At 41.3% G+C, this 20,568-nt stretch overlaps 2 protein-coding genes across 2 annotated transcripts; both read left to right on the forward strand.

Moving 5' to 3' along the window:
* The first annotated feature begins 3,037 nt into the window (after nucleotides 1-3,037).
* LOC108772362 (uncharacterized) lies at nucleotides 3,038-3,574 on the forward strand. The gene has a single exon (XM_018537882.1). It carries the CDS (start codon nucleotides 3,038-3,040, stop codon nucleotides 3,572-3,574), a length of 537 nt encoding a protein of 178 aa, XP_018393384.1.
* A 176-nt stretch (nucleotides 3,575-3,750) lies between these two features.
* Nucleotides 3,751-7,320, forward strand: LOC108772363 (uncharacterized). Its single transcript, XM_018537883.1, has 4 exons — nucleotides 3,751-3,859; nucleotides 5,134-5,467; nucleotides 5,585-7,262; nucleotides 7,315-7,320. The coding sequence occupies exons 1-4, from the start codon at nucleotides 3,751-3,753 to the stop codon at nucleotides 7,318-7,320; spliced, it is 2,127 nt and encodes a 708-aa protein (XP_018393385.1).
* Nucleotides 7,321-20,568: the final 13,248 nt, after the last annotated feature.

A 20,568-nucleotide genomic window follows, 5' to 3' on the forward strand; every position in this document is an offset into this window, starting at 1 on the left:
GTCCGTGTATCCATATATTTACAAAAATAGTCATAATGATAAATGTCACACAATAAGAAAACAGTAAAAAAATTTTTTCTTTAAAAAAACTTATGTCAGAAATATTACAAAACTATCGAAGTACATCTTGAGATAAAAAGTTATACATGGAACACGTCAAACATCCTCAACGGACCAATTCCGACTGAATACATATATATATTCACACGATAATTATATTAGAAGCTTCCTAGATCCAGCTTTGACCAGCATTATATATATGTGGTTAACTACGGTAGGAGATCGCAGGATCGCTATGGGGATCGGAGAATCGCTTAGGTCCACAAATAAATATCGAACCGATTATAAAATAAAAGGCTCTTTATTCAGCTCTTACATCAGTTAATAATATTTGGGCGTGATGCGCTAGATTCACATAGGGTCCGTGCAAAGACTTCAGGGTGCCTTTCGGCGCCCGTTTGTGGAGGATTTTTGTGGGGTGCCTTTCGGCACCCGCAGGAGGGATTTACTCTTCCGATGAGTCGGACCCAAAGAGTTCCCTCAGTTGTAGGCGCTTGGCCTTGCTCAGGCGCCCCGGTGTTCGGGGGCGCTTCCTCGGCGTCCTGGGCAGCGGGCTGATAAGCTCAGGCGGCGGAGATGGCCGCGGCGGAGATCTCAATGGCAGGCCGGCCTGGCTTGCCACCGATGCCGATGTCACTGGCTGCGGCAGAGGTTGCTCGTCGGTCTGCGTGGCCGTCGACCTGGTGGACACTCGTTGCCTCCGAGGATCCCGGGGAGCCTTCTCCGGGCTGCCCTCCAGCAGCGTCAGCTGCCAAGGGAGAAAGGAGATCCCTGCGTCCAGTGGTCTCTCCGTAACAGGGGAGTCCGTCGGCCGTGCTGGTTGTCGCTGCGGCTGGTATGCGACACCCTTCCTCGCGGTCAGGATGCCCGGAGGACCTGGAGGGCCCCGTTTCCGTCGTCGCGGCAGTCTGGCGGCTCCTATGTCCCTGCGGTCGATGAAGGCGATGGAGGGCTCCCGAGAGAGCTTACCCTCGTAGTGCAGTGGTTTGCACTGTAAGACCGAGGCCTGAAAAATGTGCTCGCCCTAGAGGCCTGTAAGAAGGCGCACTCTGAACGTCAGAGGCCTTGTGTTTTACCACAGGCACGCTCTGGAGGTACGTTGGATCAACTCCACACTAGTTAGAGGCCCTGAGAGCTCCTCTTCACTGCGTAGGAAGATCTGCTGGGTGGTCTCGTTGCTTCGTATATATCCCCGTGCGGGATACTCTTACACACGGGCGAACGCTCGACTGCGTGGCCCTCACGCGGCGGCGGTCGTAACTCCCGCCGGGCGGTATAGGCGCCAGGCGCTCGGCTAGCGCCGGCGCTCGCGCCTCAGGGGCGGCGCGCTCGCGTCTCGCCTACTGATATTGTGGCGGAAGGGCCGCCACATATAATATACAGGGAGGGGCATTTAAAACAGGTCACCTGAATAACTCGCTTGTTTTTGACAATAGAAGAAAAAGTGTCAAACAAAAGTTGCTTGGTTTCGAGAGACATAATATGATGTCAATAATTGTTTTTTTGGTGGAGGCGCTAAAAAGATATGAAGGTCACCTCCATTTTTTTAAATGAAATTATGTAATTTTTGTTAGATAACGTGATTCCTCTAATTATTTTGCATATAAAAGTATTAAGGTAGAGATACCAAAAAACCAATAGTTTTCGAGATATTTTACACTTTATTTTGATACATATTGACACAAAATGTTAAATAAATCGTAAACTGTTGACTTTTTGATTATGTACCTTAATACTTTTGTGAACAGAATAATGAGATAAATCAAATGGTGTAAAGAAAACACATAGTTGCTTTAAAAAAAATATGTATAAAAAATGGATAATTTTTTAAATACGCAACTATGTGTTTTCTTTACACCATTTGATTTATCTCATTATTCTGTTCACAAAAGTATTAAGGTACGATAATCAAAAAGTCAACAGTTTACGAGTTATTTAACATTTTGTGTCAGTATGTATCAAAATAAAGTGTAAAATATCTCGAAACGAGGGGTCAACCACTATGGGAATCACTGTACATTTTTTAAGAAATATATTGCGGCAATAGAGTAATAGAGGTCTATAGTTAGTCATGTTAATTCTCGCAAGTGCCGAATTACATGATTATTTGTTTATATAGAACTTCTTTCTAACATCTCTCCCAGGCGTCTAAGGTAGGCTCCCACTACATTACCTTACTGATGAGTCCAGTAGTGGAAGCCGGGACGAAACGCCAACTCGTGATATTCTTCACAATTCTTTATTTTCTTAGATTCAGATTTATTTCTACTTTAATATTATAATTTAAGAATTTAATATGTCTTTCAACATATTATTAAGATCCATTTTAGATGCTAAATGCATCAAAAAAATAATTGTGATATTACTACGGTAGTTGATTAGAGTTGCGTTTTAAGTTCGACGAACGTTCGGCGCGCAATGGGGGGGGTAACTACTTACGTAGTATATAATATTCACATTTTAACATATCTTATATATCGCACCAATAACAGCTGAAAGGACTCTCTATTAGCCTTATTATTCTTGTTATATGACACGAATGAATCTTCATCGATTTCGTCTCCATCAATCGTTACTCAATGTACTCAAATTAATAGTTCTTCTAAGATTTTTTTGTCAACTGCTATTGTCGATGCATATGATTCCGAGAATCAAACACATGGTTGCAGAATTTTATTAGATAGCGGCTCTCAATTAAATTTCATCACTGAAGGCTTCGTAAAAAAAACTCCAACTTGAAAGCCGCGCTTTTCACATCTCAATTTCCGGAGTAGTAGAAGGAAAGTTTGAATCAAGAAAGATAGTCAATGTTAACTTTCGATCAAGAGTAAACGCGTATAGTATTAGTGTCGAGTGCGTAGTTCTTCCAAACATTACACAAAAGTTACCACAGGAATTTTGTTCTGTATCTGAATTTAAAATCCCATCAAACATAATACTTGCTGATCCTAATTTTAACATTCCGAGTGAGATCGACATGCTCATAGGAGCGCAATTATTTTGGCAACTTATTTGCGTCGGACAAATCAAGGCATGTAAGGCTCATCCTACTATACATAAAACCAAGCTAGGCTGGGTAATCTCCGCCGTATCACACAATAATTCTTCGAATGTGGCAATGGCCGCATGCCATCTTACAGCAGTAGATAAATTGAACGAGTCCATTTCTAAGTTTTGGAAGATTGAGAATGACTTCTCATTGCCTAATACCACTTACACTACCAATAAACAAATATGTGAAACGCATTTTCAGCAAAATACTCGGCGCAATGTAGAAGGTCGTTTTGTAGTAAAGCTGCCCACAAACAATGAAAAACTTTCACAGTTAGGTGAATCGAAGGGAATCGCTAGGGGTCGGTTTTTTAACTTAGATAGGCGCTTATTAGCTCAGCCCGCGGTCTATACAAAATATAAGGATTTCATGCGGGAATATATCGATTTAGGACACATGCGTGAGGTGAAAGATCATTTGAACGAACAAGCTCTTAGTATTTGCCGCATCATGCAGATTTAAAGGAGAGTAGCATTACAACAAAATTAAGAGTAGTATTCGACGCTTCATGCAAAACCACATCAGGGTTATCATTGAATGACACGCTTTCAGCTGGTCCAACTATTCAGGACGATTTATTTTCCCTTTTAGCACGCTTTCGTAATTTCGAATATGTAGTGACTGCCGATATTCGTAAGATGTATAGGCAGATTCTAGCCGATGAATCTCAAAGGCATCTTCAGCGTATTTTCTGGCGTAGCTTACCGCAAGATGATTTAAAGGTCTTCGAACTTTTGACGCTCACACGTATGGAACAGTACCTGCATCATTTTTAGCGATTAGAACCATTCGAAAACTCGCAGAGGATGAAATAGAATCATTTCCCATTGGATCAAAAATAGTACTACGTGACTTTTACGTAGATGATTTGCTCACAGGAGCATCTACACTTCAAGAGGCATCTGAAATCAAGAGATTTTTTAAAAATGCAGCGTTTGCAAATATGCAGCTGCAACAATTTTGCAAAAGACACGTACGGTGATGAAATCATCAGTGTAATTCAATAATTTAAAAATGCAACGTTTTCAAAAATGCAGTTGCTAAGAAAGAATTTTGCACAATACAGATTTTAGACACGTAAGGTGATGAAATCATTAGTGTAATTCGATATTTAAAAATGCAACGTTCACAAGTTCTGTTTAAGATTTTTTGCAAAAGACACGTCCGGTGATGAGAGCAGTAATGTAATTTGATACAAATGCAACGTTGCCAAATTGCACATTTAATAGTTAAGAGATGCGACGTTGCCAAATAGATTGATATAAAACGTGAAGATTTAGACGCATCGTATCATTAGTCAATCAAGCGACATGGAGCGAGATTTCATAGAGCAAGCTACCCTGCTTAGTACCAGAGAAGAGTACGTCGCGTGGTAACAGCGATGCGACGAATTCATCGAATCTTTGGAAGAACAGAGTCGGATCAAACGACCGCGATTATCGATCGGTAATAGACAATCAGTGATCGCATGTATCGCGCGGCTCGAAAGTTTGAAGGATTCAGTGCGCGGACGATTCGTGCACGTGGGCGCCGGATATGAACTCCGATGGCGTGAGATCGAAACGGCGTTCGAAAGCCGTATTCTAACGGGCGCGGTGATAAACTAATCACAGCGACCCCCACCGATTCCTCGAAGACGCGAGTGAAATTGTGCTCGAGTGTGTACAGTGTATTGTGCGGAGATATGACTCTATAAAGATAAATACAGTATTTAATGGTGAATTCGTAGCGGGTGACAAACGCGCGAACAAGAGTATCGCCACCCGGAACTTTGAAATATATCGATGCACCGATCAGCGCGAGTGGTACGTGTCGCGCGTCGTCGAGCCAATCCTCGCATCGCTCGAAGAGTTTCAAGAACACGATAGCGGCTGGGCACTGTCGCGTATATTAAATTTAACAGTGAACGCGAATAAACTAAATCCTCTGCGCGCGGGATGTCACATCAAACTCTCGGAGAAAATTATGCTGAAGAGTGCCCAATGTGCAATCCAAAGACAATGCTTGTTTTGCATGGTCAGTGGTCGCCGCTCTGCATTCCGCCAAAAAAAATGTGGAACGGGAATCTTCGTATCCACACTACTCATCGGTACTAAATCTTACGGGTATTGAGTTCCCGATGACGTTGAGTCAAATTAAAAAATTTGAAAATCTCAACGACATTACCATCAACGTTTACGCCATCGAGGAGGGGATCGTACCGATACGACTCGCCGACCAAAAGAGGAGCAAGCACGTAAACCTCTTGTACGTGGAGGATGACATCGCGGGACACTTTGCGCTGATTAAAGACCTGTCACGCCTCGTCAGTTCACAAATCAACAAATATGGCCACAAGAAATACTTCTGCGGTAGGTATGTATAATTAATAATAATAATAATAATAAAAATAATAATGATAATAATAATAATAATAATAATAACAACAGTAATACTAACAATAATAATTTATTTTTATTCTTTTTTTTTTAGATGCCTGCATTACTTTAGCTCAAGCGACAAGTTGGAGACCCACAGCATGGATTGCGGGAAATTAAACGATTGTGCGAAAAGGCTATCGAGCGAGGACGACAAATGGTTCGAGTTCAAGAACCATTGCAGGAAGGAGCGCGTCCAGTTCGTAGTCTACGCCGATTTAGAGTGTGCATTGGAGAAGATGGATAAGGATCCAGCATCATCCACGTGCACGTACCAACATCACAACGTCTTCAGTATCGGGTATTACGTACACTGCTCTTATGACAACTCGCTGTCGGGCTATCGATTTCACCGCGATAAAGACTGGGTATCGTGGTTCGCGGACGAATTGAAAAATTTAGCACATAGTATACAGTCAATAATTTCGGCTAACATCCCTATGTCAGATTTCACGCGAGACGACTGGGAAAAATTTAATAACACCACGCACTGCCACGTATGCGAGAAACCGTTCGCGATAGACGATACGCGAGCACGCGATCACTGCCATCTTACCGGGCGATACAGAGGTCCAGCGCATTCTAATTGTAATTTAAATTATAAAGATTTGCGATGCATACCCGTAGTCTTTCATAATTTATCAGGCTACGACGCTCATTTTATCATCAAAGAAATTGCAACCGCGTACAACGGAAATATAGATTTATTACCAATAACTAAAGAAAAATATATTTCATTCACTAAACACGTTGATGATACTATAGATGATAAAAAAAATTGCATACAATTATGTTTCATAGATTCATACAGATTTCTCGCTTCAAGTTTAGACAAATTATCATCTTTTCTCAATAAAGATAAGCTGCGGGTACTGCGACGCGAATTTTCCCATTTATCGGAAGAAAATTTTAATCTTTTAACTCGAAAAGATGTCTTTCCATACAAATATATTGATTGCAGTGAAAAATTGAATGAATCGTGCTTGCCGTCTCGCAAGTCATTCTATAGTTCATTGATAGACGACACTGTATCCGAGAGCGATTATGCGCACGCTGTCAACGTGTGGCAGCGGTTCTCCATCCAAACGCTCGGTGAATATAGCGACCTGTATCTAAAAACAGATGTATTGTTGTTGGCAGACGTCTTTGAAAATTTCCGCGATAGTTGCGTCGCGAGTTACGGGCTCGACCCCGGCTACTATTACACCTTGCCTGGCTTCACATGGGATGCCATGTTGAAGCATACAGGTGTAAAATTTGAATTGCTTACAGACATTGACATGGTCATGTTTGTCGAGCGCGGTATACGCGGTGGTCTGATTGTGAGCCAGTGCTCAAACAGGTACGCGCGAGCCAACAACAAATACATGCCGTCGTATGATTCATTGAAACCATCATCGTATTTGATGTACTATGATGTCAACAACCTCTATGGCTGGGCAATGTGTCAACCATTACCATACGCCGACTTTCGATGGGTCGACGACGTGCAAAATTTCAACTTTTCGACCATCGCGCTAGATTCACCTACAAGCTATATTCTCGAGGTTGACATTGAGTACCCACAACATCTTCATGACGCGCACACTGACCTACCATTCTGTCCAACGCGCGAGAAACCACCCGGCAAGCGTGAGGATAAGCTCCTCGCGACGTTATGCGATAAGCAGCGTTATGTGATTCATTATCGCAACCTGCAGCAGTGTACTCGTCACGGCCTACGTATCGTAAAGGTTCACCGTATACTGCAATTCACGCAATCTCCATGGCTTCGCGATTATATAGAACTAAACACAAAATTTAGAACGTTAGCAAAGAATGATTTTGAGAAAAATTTATATAAACTTATGAATAACGCGGTATTTGGCAAAACCATGGAGAATGTGCGCGATCGCGTCGACGTAAAATTATTAACCAAATGGGAAGGCAGACACGGTGCTGAAGCAATGATCGCGAAACCCAACTTTCACAGTCGTTGCGTTTTCTCGGAGAATCTGGTCGCGATAGAACTGCGTAAGCTCGAGGTGACGTTCGACAAACCGATATACGTGGGTATGTGCATCCTCGATATATCGAAAACGTGTTTGTACGAATTTCATCACGAATATATGGCACCGCTGTTTCGCGAAAAATGTAAAATTATGTATACCGACACTGATAGCCTCATACATCATGTAGAATGTGATGATGTATATGAAATTATAAAACGTGATATAGATAGATTTGATACGAGTGATTACTCTATCGACAACGCGTATAGTATTCCGCTCGCGAATAAAAAAGTTCCTGGTCTTATGAAAAACGAGAACAACGGTGCCATCATGACTGAATTCGTCGGACTTAGAGCGAAAATGTACGCTTTACGTGTGCAAGGAAAGAAGGATACGAAAAAGACACAGGGTGTCAAAAGTAACGTTGTGGCCAGATCCATAACTTTAGATGATTACACGCGATGCTTAATCGACGCTATTGAAATGACGCGCAGACAATCGTGCAACAGATTGAAATTGCACGAGGTGTATACGATATCGAAAACAAAAATCTCTCTGAGTCCACACGATGATAAGCGGTATATCGTATTAGGTTCTACCGACACGCTCCCATGGGGACATTACCGGTGTAAATAAAACATATCTTGTATGAATAATAATATTTAATATGTATGTATAAAAATGTATAATATATGTAATATATAATATATATATTTATAAAGGTTATTTAATATACTTTAATGTATAATATATAATTTATATAACGTATAATTTTTATAATGTATAATTTATAATTTATAATACATTGTCTTTATGAATCCACGAATTGTGTGATTTGTCAAATCCCAACCATTTCACATAAACCTCGTTTCCCCTTTTGCGCAACACTTTTTCAACGAGATACACATCAGAATTAGCGACGCGATGCAATTCGTATTCGTAGAATCCTCCAGCTATGAGCTCTCCGCGGGAATCCTCCAGTAGATATGTCACTGGATTAGTCTGCTGCACTTTGATAATTTTAAAGACCTCCGTGGTCCAATTCGGTGTAAAACCTTTTTCAAATATTGTCTTGAATTTGCTTACGCGTACCGTATCGCCTACTTTGAATTTTGCGGGATCAGCGATCTTTATCGCACTATACACCGTGCCAAGGAGTCTTTCGGCGATCGCGGGAGTTACGTCAGCGGGTCGCATGTCGATAGTGTGATGCTTACGCACGTTGTAATCCGACACGAGACGCAGTAGCATTTCGATCCATTTATAGTTTCCGTTGTATGTAAACTGTTTCCACATATCATTCTTCAATGTACGATTGAATCGTTCGACGACCGATGCCTTCATTACGGAATACGTAGAATAATGATTGATATTGTGCTTCTTCAAGAGTTTCTGCACATCCGAGTTGTAAAATTCTTTCCTTTGTCAGTCTGCAAATTTTTCGGACATCTTCGGACATCTCGAATTATCTTCGCAATTGCCCGCGTCACCTCGTTCCCGCTCTTGGCTTTGAGCGGCATGGCCCATGCATGCTTACTTAGCACGTCGATGATAGTGAAAATGTAGTGATAACCTCTGTTGAAACGCGTGTACGGACGCATCTCGACTACATCCGCCTGCCATCACAGGTCATCGTATCCGTGTACTATGACGCGTCTTCGTGGAAAATTTCTTCTCGCCGGAGCGTGTAATTCCTCAACCAGCGATCGTTTTTCAGACATTCTTCGCTTCTCGAATCTTCTTTTCAAAATCATTTAATAATATAATTGTTATTCTGGAATGATGTTATCTTTCTTTCAATTTCATCAAGACGATCTTTCAAATCTTGAACACTCTGCTGCACATATCGTTTGTTTGCTCCGTCAGTATCATCCACTGGTAGAGCTAAACGTCGAATCTTACGCGACTTTGCGTCAAAGTCGGTTGCAACTCGACAAAGAGCGTTATCGCGCACGTAATTTCTGAACAACCCACGCCACTGATAGTGCGATTCACTTCTTCCTCCGAGCGACAATCCAAACTTGTTGATCGGAATTTCGATGTCGACTGATCGACGTGTATACATAATGATCAATTTATAATCAGTCCGGCTTCGAGTAGTTCTTCGATAATCGATAGAATCTCATTATCGTGGCCGTTGTGACCCGCCTGACGCGAGGCTTCGAGCAATCGGAGACGATCTACAAGTTCGTTGGAATCGTCCCAATGTACGTAATCAATCCTGTTATCGGTTAATGACATGGCGCACGGCAAATCAAATTTTTTCTTTATACCGGTCCCAACTTTTTTACTAGCACCAATGGTGCGATGATGTTCTTATACTTGTGTCCCTTGTTACCCAGTAATTGATTACCAGCATTATGACCACGCCGATAAGCATTTGTGGTCAACAGAATGCTCTTGTAAGTCTGTACGTCGTCATCAGTGCATATACTTTCGTTGGGAAATTTCATAAAGACCAATTCGTACATTCCCGGTGTTCCATCGTATCTTTTTCCATCTATAATTATGTCATCGTTTTTGTTCAAGGTGATATGTTTGTCACCGAGCATCGTTCCCTCGTCGCTAAAGTATACTCGATACACGACGTCTATGTAGACAGCTTTCTTACCGCTTAAGACCTCTTTCAGATATTTCTGTCCCAAAGGACATGCATGCATGTTTGCATGCAGTTTTTCTTGCCCCTCGGATGTTTGAAGCAGATGTCGGATGGATGTTACAAGCGGTTCATTGGCAATCTCGAATACTTCTTCGACGGATGGAGCGTGGTCGTACGATAACTCAGGCGATACTGTTATTTCAGACATTTCGTTCAAAGTGGATGGTACAGTTATCGATCTATTCAACGCTGATTTCACAGGCGTGGACGCCTGTATAGGACTATCGTACGAAGCATTCGGTCGTTTTCGCTTCGGTTTCGGTTCTTCGTCTTTCTCCGAAAAGAATGTTTCAACGTTGATGGGATCCTTCGGTGATTCAACTGTATCTTCGACTATTTGTTTCAACGGTTCGGTAATAGGTAAAGTGTCTCTCCAACGCGATCTCCTCCTCCATTTTACCAGTTTTCAAGGCGCGATACTTTTTACGAATTGAATCGCTCGTTTTCGCAATCTCCATGGCTATCTTCTCGTGATCTTTGTTGCTGTCCATGTTGCACAGTTAGCGTATCGATGACAACTGATCGCTTCACGGTACCGCAATTAAATCCTTTTCTGTATCGTCCATTAGCAAGCGCATTGTCCTTATCAATTTGAGAAATCCATACTTTTGCTGCCAACATTTACGACACAAATCGCAGAAATTCTAATACGACATGTCAGTATTTACATGATCGTTGTACACGCGTTTCAGGTTGGTATCATCCTGCTTAAACAGAATCAACAGATTTGTATTGTTACCTATAAGATGCTTCGGTATCTTTGCATAAGTCTGACAGAGATAGAAGCAGTCAACGTTCGCGTGGTGACCCATTACAAAATAATCTCTTATCGCGTCTTGCTTGTCGCATGCCACGTCATCAAAGATAAAGATTTAATTCGGAAGCGCCTCGCTCGGTGGAATGATCTCGCTGTTGTTGGAAAATGTAAAATAATTTATTTCTTCGATCGGTGCTAATAAATTTTCGAGATATCGATACTTTGGCTGTTGCAGAGATTTCGAGTAGACGTATACATTCTCGAAGCGTACGCCGTTTGGGCTCTCGAGCAAGCTTATGAGAACGTTGGTTTTACCGCAGTTCGACGGGCCGCAAATGATTGCGCGAATAGAACTCGGCAGCATGTTGCCATGCTTGCGCATCACTTTATTGATTTGCACTTTACCGTCGAGATTCGTCACTTTGATAGACTGCGACTGGTGCACGAACCGCATATTTTCTTGTTTCACAAGAAACTGGAAAAGATGTCGCGAGCGGGCCTATTTATAGAGCTACGTAGAGCGTAATCGCTCAGTAATCAAAATGTTTCTCATCGTGTCGAATGATTTAACCTCCAAAAACTTGAAATACATACCGAAAATTGTTCTACTGAGAGTTTGAGAATTGTATAGATCTGCTGTGGGATAGACTACCTGAGCATATACGAGCCGATTCGGAGGTACAACGACACCGTCGGTGTCTGAAGCATTACAATTTGCCGAGTCATCAAACGAATATCGACGGTCCAGCGCCGTTGATAAAGAATTGTAGCGAATGCCGTCGAGAGGCAGAGGTTTGTTAAATAAAGCGATAAACGCGCTTTCTTGCACATTCCCGGTTACCAGTTTTGTGGACCGGGGACGCGTTTGGAGAAACGATTAGCTAGAGGCGACAGAGGTATTAACCCATTGGACACGGCGTGTCGCGAACACGATATAGCGTATTCGCACAGAAACGATCTCACTGAACGGCACGCGGCTGATAATATACTCGCTGAAAAGGCGCGGAAACGCATTACCGCGAGAGATTCGTCTCTCAAAGAAAGAGCCGCCGCCACAGCTGTTTGGGCGGCTATGAAGGCTAAAACAAAGATGGGTATGGGCTTGAAAAAGCTTAAAAAGAGAAAGAGGATACTTCCGATTGCGAAACGTGGCGGTATTCTGCCTGTTCTTCCGCTACTGGGCGCCCTCGGGTCGTTGGTCGGTGGAGCGGCGGGAGTCACCAAGGCTGTAAATGATAGCAGAGCAGCGAAGCGTCAGCTGGAAGAAATGCAACGTCATAATCGCGTCATGGAAGGTCACGGTGTTTATCTCGCTCCCTACAAGCGTGGACGAGGAGTAGTAAAGAGAAAAAAAAACGTCGATGAGACGTTAAAAATATCAACGGGTGTAACTACCAACGTGCAACTGCTACAACTTGCAAAACGTATGCGCATTCCGTATTTCAGAGGTATCTTTATGCGTACGACATTACCAGTGGAAGGAGTACGTCAAAACGAGAGCGGTATCGTGAATCTGGACAACGCCGATGGACCCGGTACGCATTGGGTAGCGTACGCGAAAAGGAGAAATCGTGTCATATATTTCGATAGTTTTGGCAACCTCCGGCCGCCGAAGAAACTCGAGCGATATCTAACAAACTGTGTAATCCAGTACAATCGTAGGCCTTATCAACGTTACAATCAGAGCAATTGCGGACAGTTGCGTCTACAGTTTCTGCGAACGAGTAATAAGCAATTTAAAGACTGACATTGCGCGGTTTAACTCAGTATTCGTTCAAACATGTCGCTGACGTTTACGCTGACGGGCAAAAGTAGTGTTCTAGCCGTGAGCTATTTTCCGGCGGTAGATTTGAGCGACGATGATTACGAGCTCGGTCTGACTGACTTTGAAACGTACTACACTCTAGCCAATTTAAATTCGACAAACAATAAGTTTTACTTTGACAATGATGAAATTGACATTCCCGAAGGATCGTACGAACTGCGAGATATAGAGCGGTATTTGAAGCGTGAAATTTCACGTGACGCAAAGCGCAGGGAGGATGACGAGTATCCACTTGTGATTCGCGCCAATAACAATACGATGAGGAGCGAGATCAAATGCGCTTATTCGATGAATTTCACCAAACCGTACAACATTGGACCGCTATTGGGATTTTCATTGAATCGCGTGCTCGAACCGCAGCAGTGGCATGAGTCGGACGTGCCGATAAATATCATCAACGTAAACATCATTCGTATCGAGTGAAACGTGACCGCGGGTGCGTACAGCAACGACAAGTGCGTGCACACGATACATGGGTTTTCACCGATTGTCCCACCAGGATATAAGATATCGGAAAGGCCGACGCTGATCATTTACCTTCCGATCGTCGTACGGAGCATTACGGATCTGACGATTCACGTGGTGGATCAAGACGGCCGATTGCTCGATTTTCGTGGGGAGGAGATTACTGTTAGATTGCATGTACGAAGACGACGGCGCTAACGTGAGATGCTTGTGCTGAATGAACAACCGAAACAGACGAGAGATTTTAACGGAGAGATTTCATCTAGAAAAAAACTCACTCCGTCCAACGTCGCATTTTTAAAGTCGTTGGGTTTTATCGTACAAAATGGCTGATATCTTGAACATTGCCGGTGAGCCGATCTTTGACGATCGCATTGTCAAGTTTGAAGTTCATACGTACAATCCATACGCAAATATGATGTTTGGACATAGCGACGAGATACGTATACCCATACAGCAGCAGGATTTATACACGTTGCCATGCGAAAGTTTTCTCTATGTTGAAGGAAGATTGACCGTGAAGAAGAGGAACGATGAGACGCCAACAACGCTTGGAAATAATTGCATAGCGTTCATGTTTGATGAAATTCGGTATGAACTCAACTGTGTGGAGATTAATCGCAACAGAAATGTTGGAATTACCAGTACCCTCAAGAATTATGTATCGTTGACGTATGACAAGTCTTTGATTGTGCTGAACGCTGGATGGGATTCTAGATCTGACATAACGGAAAGTTACTTTAACTTTTGCGTACCGCTCAACATGCTGTTGGGCTTTTGCGAGGATTACAAACGCGTGATTGTTAACGCTCGCCATGAATTGATTTTGATACGAGCGCGCAACGATAACAATTGTATACGGGGAAATTCTGCGACGAAGCCGGAGGTTGAACTGATCAAAGTGCAATGGCGGATGCCTCGTGTTATGCTAAACGAGATCAATGCTGCGAGCATTGGAAAGCGGTCGTTATCTCAGTATGAGTTTTCGCTTATGGGATCTGTACGAGTATCCTCTGTTACAGAGTACGACGAAGCATTCATGGGCTGTCAAAACGGCGACTCAACTTGAGAAGCCACGTTACGTTATCTTTGCTCTTCAGACCGGTCGAAAGAATATCATGTCTCAAGATGCAAGCGTGTTTGACGATTGTAAATTGAGTAATGTGAAGCTTTATCTCAATTCAGAGTTTTATCCGTAGGGTGATTTGAATCTCGATTTCGACGAAAAAAGATACGCTCTCCTGTTTGATATGTACTCGCGTTTTCGTAAAGCATATTACGGAATCGACTGCTTCGAAACGCTGCTCAATGTACTCTCGTTTATCGAGAAAGGACCGTTTACAGTCATTGACTGCTCGCGACAAAACGAATCCGTCAAGAGCGCTACCGTGGATGTACGAATAGAATTTGACTGCAAGGAGAATGTACCTGCCAATACTACCGCCTATTGCCTCATCATACATGATCGTGTTATCGGATACTGTCCGCTGTCCAACGTAGTGCGCAAGATTATGTAAATTGCACCGTCAGCAGTTATCTCTTATTTAAGAGAGATTAGCACTGATATGAGTGCAGTTTCGAATAAATGCTCGTCATGATCTTACCAACGTTTGTGGATCTACAAGGATTCGTCGTAGACAAAAAATTTATCGTCAAGGAAGTAGCAGTGCTGAGAAGAAGAAATGTTATCACACACTACATTTTTTCATGTCATTTGCCATGGAATTTGCTGACAAGATCTGACAAATCTTGCGCTTCATGGTTGAGTGCTTATCACCATGGATTGCGATGGGAAGATGGGATGGTCCCGTACAGCATGGCGAAACGTCTAATCACAGAGGCTGTAACAGAAGACGATGAAGCTCTCGTATATGTAAAAGGGCTTGAAAAACGACAATGGTTATCCGATATACTCGATTGCGATAATGCGATCGTTGAAACTCTAGATGCGCATTACGAAGATGTAGAATCCCTACGTAATATAGATGCTTGTAATACGATACGGTGTGGAAGACGCGCTAAGAATTGCGCTTTGCAAAATGTATTTAAAATATTCAACTGGTGATCCCAACACCAGGAATAAATGTAAGATTTTTTTAAAAATAAATACGTTTCACATTAATACGTTTTATTTCAGTTCCCTGTATCACCGATATAATAGATATAAGTCAAAAGTAGACTGGTAACTGTTTACAGTGTATCGATAGCGGTTCAATAGTCGTTCGATAACTGTTTGCAGTGTACTAATAGCTGTTCGATAGCCGTTCGATAGCTGTTTACAGTGTACCGATACCGGTTCGATAGCTGTTCGATAGCTGTTTACAGTATACCGATAGTTGTTCGATAGCTGTTCGATAGCTGTTCGAGAGCCGTTCGATAGCCGTTTACAGTGTACTGATAGTGGTTCGATAGCTGTTCGATAGCTGTTCGAGAGCCGTTCGATAGCCGTTTGATATATGTTTAATTGCGCTTCAAATGCTGCAATAATGGATTTAAAAAAATTTGGAAGAAACAATGATGTTATAAATACATAATTAAATAAATAAATTAAATGAAAAATAATAACATTGAAAGAATTTATATTAGAGTATTCGCATTTAGTCACCTTCTTTAGTTTCCATCTATCCTTATTCGCGCGGTATCGCGTTACATCGCGACAGCGTTATCGCGTGCGACAACATCACCGCATACGGTATTCGTATTGAGCGCTCTTTAAATTATTTAATTTATTAGAACAAAAATAACGGAAATAAGTATCGAATTATTATTATTATTATTATTACTACATAAAAAGAAAATATCTTTAAGATGCATAGGAAAAAGATGCCATGAGTAAGAGAGAGACGGTAAGTACACACGGTAAGTATACGCGGTAAGTATAGCGCAGCGGCGGCGGCAGCGGCGCACAGTGGCGCGCCAGGTGATTTTTTTCTTCAAAAACGATTTCCTCAACAACGGCTCGACCGATTTAGATAAAACAAATACGAGCTTAAAGAGGACAAAATTTCCAAAAAAACTACATTGGTCACCCACGCGGACCCCGCAATTCTTCCCGTGCGAATTTTCCGCGACGTCAGCACCTGTGACGTCATTTTTCTCCCCGTTATCCCTCTGCGACGTCACCTTCCCCTTCCGTGACGTCGTACCCCTCGACGTCACCTTCCCCTTCCGTGACGTCATACCCCTCGACGTAATCACCCTCTCCTCCCTGTGAAGTCATTCCCCTTCCCTCCCGTGACGTCATACTCCTCTCGCCCTGTGACGTCATCCCCTCCCCGTGACGTTATACCCCCCTCACATGCAACCGTGACGTCATCCTCCTCCCCTGCCGTGGCGTAGACCCCCCCGCGCCACGGGTTCCCCTCGCCCCTCACCCCCCCTCAGAGAACGTGAGTTAGAATCGGTGTATCTATACTACGGCTTACTGATATTAACAATTGGAGACACGTGTCTGGATCCGAAAATCCTGCCGATTCACTTTCGCGGGGCGTCATGCCTGATTTGTTAGGTAACTTAATCATATGGTGGTCCGGACCGTCTTGGCTGAGGATGATTGAGGATGAATGGCCTTCTGGGAGGTCACATGTGGCGGAAATTGAAATACCTGAAGAAAGGACGGTAACCTTAAAGGCCGAGATAAAAATTGAATCTCAATACGATATCTTTTATCGGTTTTCTAAATTTTCGCGTCTCATACGTGTTGTTGCTTTTTGCTATAGATTCATTAGAAATTGTAGGACAGAAAAAAGAGACATATCTCATAAACCACATAACATGGGGATAAGTAAATTTCAGCCGTTAACAATTGGGGAACTGGAGCAGTCGGAGATAGTTTTGGCAAGGTTAGCACAGCATGACGCATTTAAGGCAAAGTTGCATTTCCTTAAGGTTAACAATCATGTAAACAAAAATAGTAATATCCTGGCACTAAACCTTTTATGGATAAGCATCGCCTTTTAAGAGTGGGTGGTCGATTGAGATATGCTGATGTGTCTTATCAGTATAAGCATCCGATATTATTGCCAGGCAAGCATCCTTTCACAAGATTGATTATTAAATATGAGCACGAACGTCAATTACATGCGGAAGCGCAAGCAACATTGACATCTATACGTCGAAAATATTGGCTGACATCGGCGCGAAGTATTGTACGGAATATAATTAAAAAATGTATCGTATGCGTGCGTAATGCTCCTAAGTTAAGCACGACTTTAATAGCGTATTTACCAGAACCGCGTGTAAATGTAGTAAGCTACGCATTTCAAAAGTGCGGCGTAGATTATGCGGGATCATTCCAATACAAGAAAGATCAGCGAAAAAATTCTAAAAGAATTAAATGTTATATAGCATTATTCATTTGCCTTGCCACGAAAGCAATTCATATAGAGTTGGCGGCAGATTTATCCAGAGAAACCTATTTGAATGTATTGAAGCAATTTATTAGTAGGAGAGGCCGTCCCGCAGAGATATACTCTGATAATGGTTTGAATTTTGTGGGGGCGAAGCGTAAACTCGATGAGTTATATGAATTGTTCAACAATGATATCACTAAGCAAAAGATTATAGAATTCACGATAATGGAGCGAATAAAATGGCATTTTATCCCTCCAAGATCTCCGCAGGTGGGTGGTATGGGAGGCAGCCATAAAAAGTACCAAGTTTCACTTAAAACGCATTGTTGGTGAAGCATCACTTAGATATGACGAATTGTCTACACTATTGGTACAGATAGAAGCCGTACTAAATTCCAGGCCACTTACTCCCGTATCCAATAATCCACAAGACTTGAATGTGCTAACACCGGCGCATTTTTTAATCGGATGTCCTTTAACTTCATATCCTGAACCCGATCTTAATTCCTTGCCCATCAATAGATTATCGCGATGGCAGCGCGTCGAGCAATTAAAACATCAATTTTGGCGTCGATGGGTGAAAGAATACCTTCATAATTGTCAGCAACGTGTCAAATGGAACAAGATTGGCGATTCGACTAAAGTTGGACAATTGGTGATGTTGTTAGAAGAAAACCTATCACCGTTGTGTTGGGCTCTAGCTCGCATAGAAGAAATACATCCTGGAAAAGACAATATCACTCGCGATGTTTCTGTGCGAACCACAAAGGGTGTTTATAAACGACCAATAACGAAGTTATGCGTTCTACCTATCGAATAATAAAGATTTTAGCATTAAGGATCTAAGCTTGTAACTGTATTTCAATCAATCATTTTATGTTTAATTTAAATAAGGTCGTTTAGGTGACTTGCGCATTACATGTATTTTATTATTGAAAGCCGATGCTTTCAATGGGCGACGGTATGTTGCGTTTTATTTTCCATTTCCTCATGTATAAGATTCGAACCGCCCGCGCACAGTTATTATATAGCGTGTCGTTGAGTCGAGACCGGCGCGACATCTGTTTTTTACAGACGTGAGCGTGGCGTCGCTGGCAACAGCATTCGTTTGGTTTTTGTTCAGAGTCGAATTTGTGTAGCAGAGAATCTCACGTTGTTTAGCCCTTACGGCACGATAAAATAAAGTATTTTCATTAAACATATAAATTGGTGTTACTATCTACACATATTGGATAGAACTCGCGTCCACATACGCACGTGGCACAAGCCGCACGTAGAGAACAAGCTCTACAAGAAACAAGAACAGTCCTTTCTTACAATATTAATTATTAATTGGAATAATAATTCGTAAACATATACTTATGAAGATATACGTGATTGAAAACTGGTTAACTTCCATTCCAAAACCTTGAACTAGGTCAGAGATCAAACTATAACAGATTTTTATATTTTAAAAATAAATCACAAAAGAACAGTATTAATTTTAAAAGAATTCTTATGCCAAATTGTCTATTTTAACGTAATACATTTTATTATTGAAGGATAATGAAATACCACGAAAAATGACTCATATATTATTGAAGGTGAGTGTTTAAAATAACATACACCAACAGTTCCCAACTTTACGTCTGACTTGAATACCTCATTATGTGTAGACCAAGGTTTTTTACCATTTCATTATCTTCTAATAATAAAATGTATTACGTTAAAATATACAATATGGTAAGACAATTTAATAAGATTTCTTTTGAAATTAATACTGATCTTTTCTGATTCATTTTTGAGGTATAAAAACTGTTATTTTGATCTATCACCTAGAATACTATATTTGATTCAAGATTTTGGAGTACATAAGAATTCTTTTGAAATTAATACTGATCTTTTGTGATTCATTTTTGAAATATAGAAAACTGTTACTCTGATCTCTCACCTAGAACACTATATTTGATTCAAGATTTTGGAGCTCACATGTGTATGAGTTAACCAATTTTCAATCACGTGTATCTTCATAAGTATACGTTTACAAATTATTATTATAATTAATAATTAATATTTTGAGGAACGATTGTTCTATAAATCAATTTTGTAATGACATTATACCAAAACACTTATTACGTTATACTAGAATCTTTTTAAGACCGTACAACTGATAAACAATAATAAACAAGAAGAAGAAGCCAATATCGGTCGAAGTTGGATCAGAGTGCTTATTATAATTGTGTGAATTTTACGTACAGCGTATGTAATCCCCCCAAAATTCGCGACGCTGATAGTTTTTTAGCATTGATGCATACATACTTACTACCGCAGTAATATCACTTAGTTAAATTGACAAACAATTTAACAATTTTGATGCTTACAGCATCTTATGGATCTTAATATGTTGAAAGACATATATTAAAATTTAACGATGTGATGTTAAAGTAATAATGATAAATTAAAATAGGTTAAAAATAAGATTGCGAAGAATATCAATTAAAATTTGATCCTTCTTAAATTAAAACGATTATCTAACCACAAAATAGAAAACCCAATAAATTTCAACCTTTGAAAATTAACCCCAAAAATTTGAACCTTTCTAAATTAAAATGATAATTAATACGTTGAGAATGGCGAATAAGAGTCAATCTAAATCTGATAATATATTCTAATATTCTATATTGCGAAGAATATCACGTAATGTTTGGCGTTTCGTCCCGGCTTCCACTACTGGACTCATCAGTAAGGTATTGTAGTGGAAGCCTACCTTAGACGCCGGTGTAAGTTATTAAATCGAGATTCTATATAAAGAGATATACGCGTGTCTCAGCACTTGCGAGAATTTGCGAATATCGATAGACCTCTGATGGCGGGTCGACGTAGTAATATTCTTCGCAATATTTATCCAAAGTGAGAAATAACGTTCTAATTATATATAGTCCCCCCAAATAATCTGATTTTTAAATGTCCCCTCTTCTTAATCGGTGCGCGCCGAAAGATTTTTCGGTCTT

This window comes from Cyphomyrmex costatus, unplaced genomic scaffold (assembly GCF_001594065.2).
Source record: "Cyphomyrmex costatus isolate MS0001 unplaced genomic scaffold, Ccosl1.0 scaffold1861, whole genome shotgun sequence".
Taxonomy (NCBI): Eukaryota; Metazoa; Arthropoda; class Insecta; order Hymenoptera; family Formicidae; genus Cyphomyrmex; species Cyphomyrmex costatus.

Coding starts and splice junctions, on each gene's coding strand:
- LOC108772363 (XM_018537883.1), top strand. CDS start 3,751: ATGTATAGGCAGATTCTAGCCGATGAATCTCAAAGGCATCTTCAGCGT. Junction 3,860..5,133: donor CGAACTTTTGACGCTCACAC/GTATGGAACAGT, acceptor TTGCATGGTCAG/TGGTCGCCGCTCTGCATTCC. Junction 5,468..5,584: donor AAGAAATACTTCTGCGGTAG/GTATGTATAATT, acceptor TTTTTTTTTTAG/ATGCCTGCATTACTTTAGCT.
- LOC108772362 (XM_018537882.1), top strand. CDS start 3,038: ATGCTCATAGGAGCGCAATTATTTTGGCAACTTATTTGCGTCGGACAA.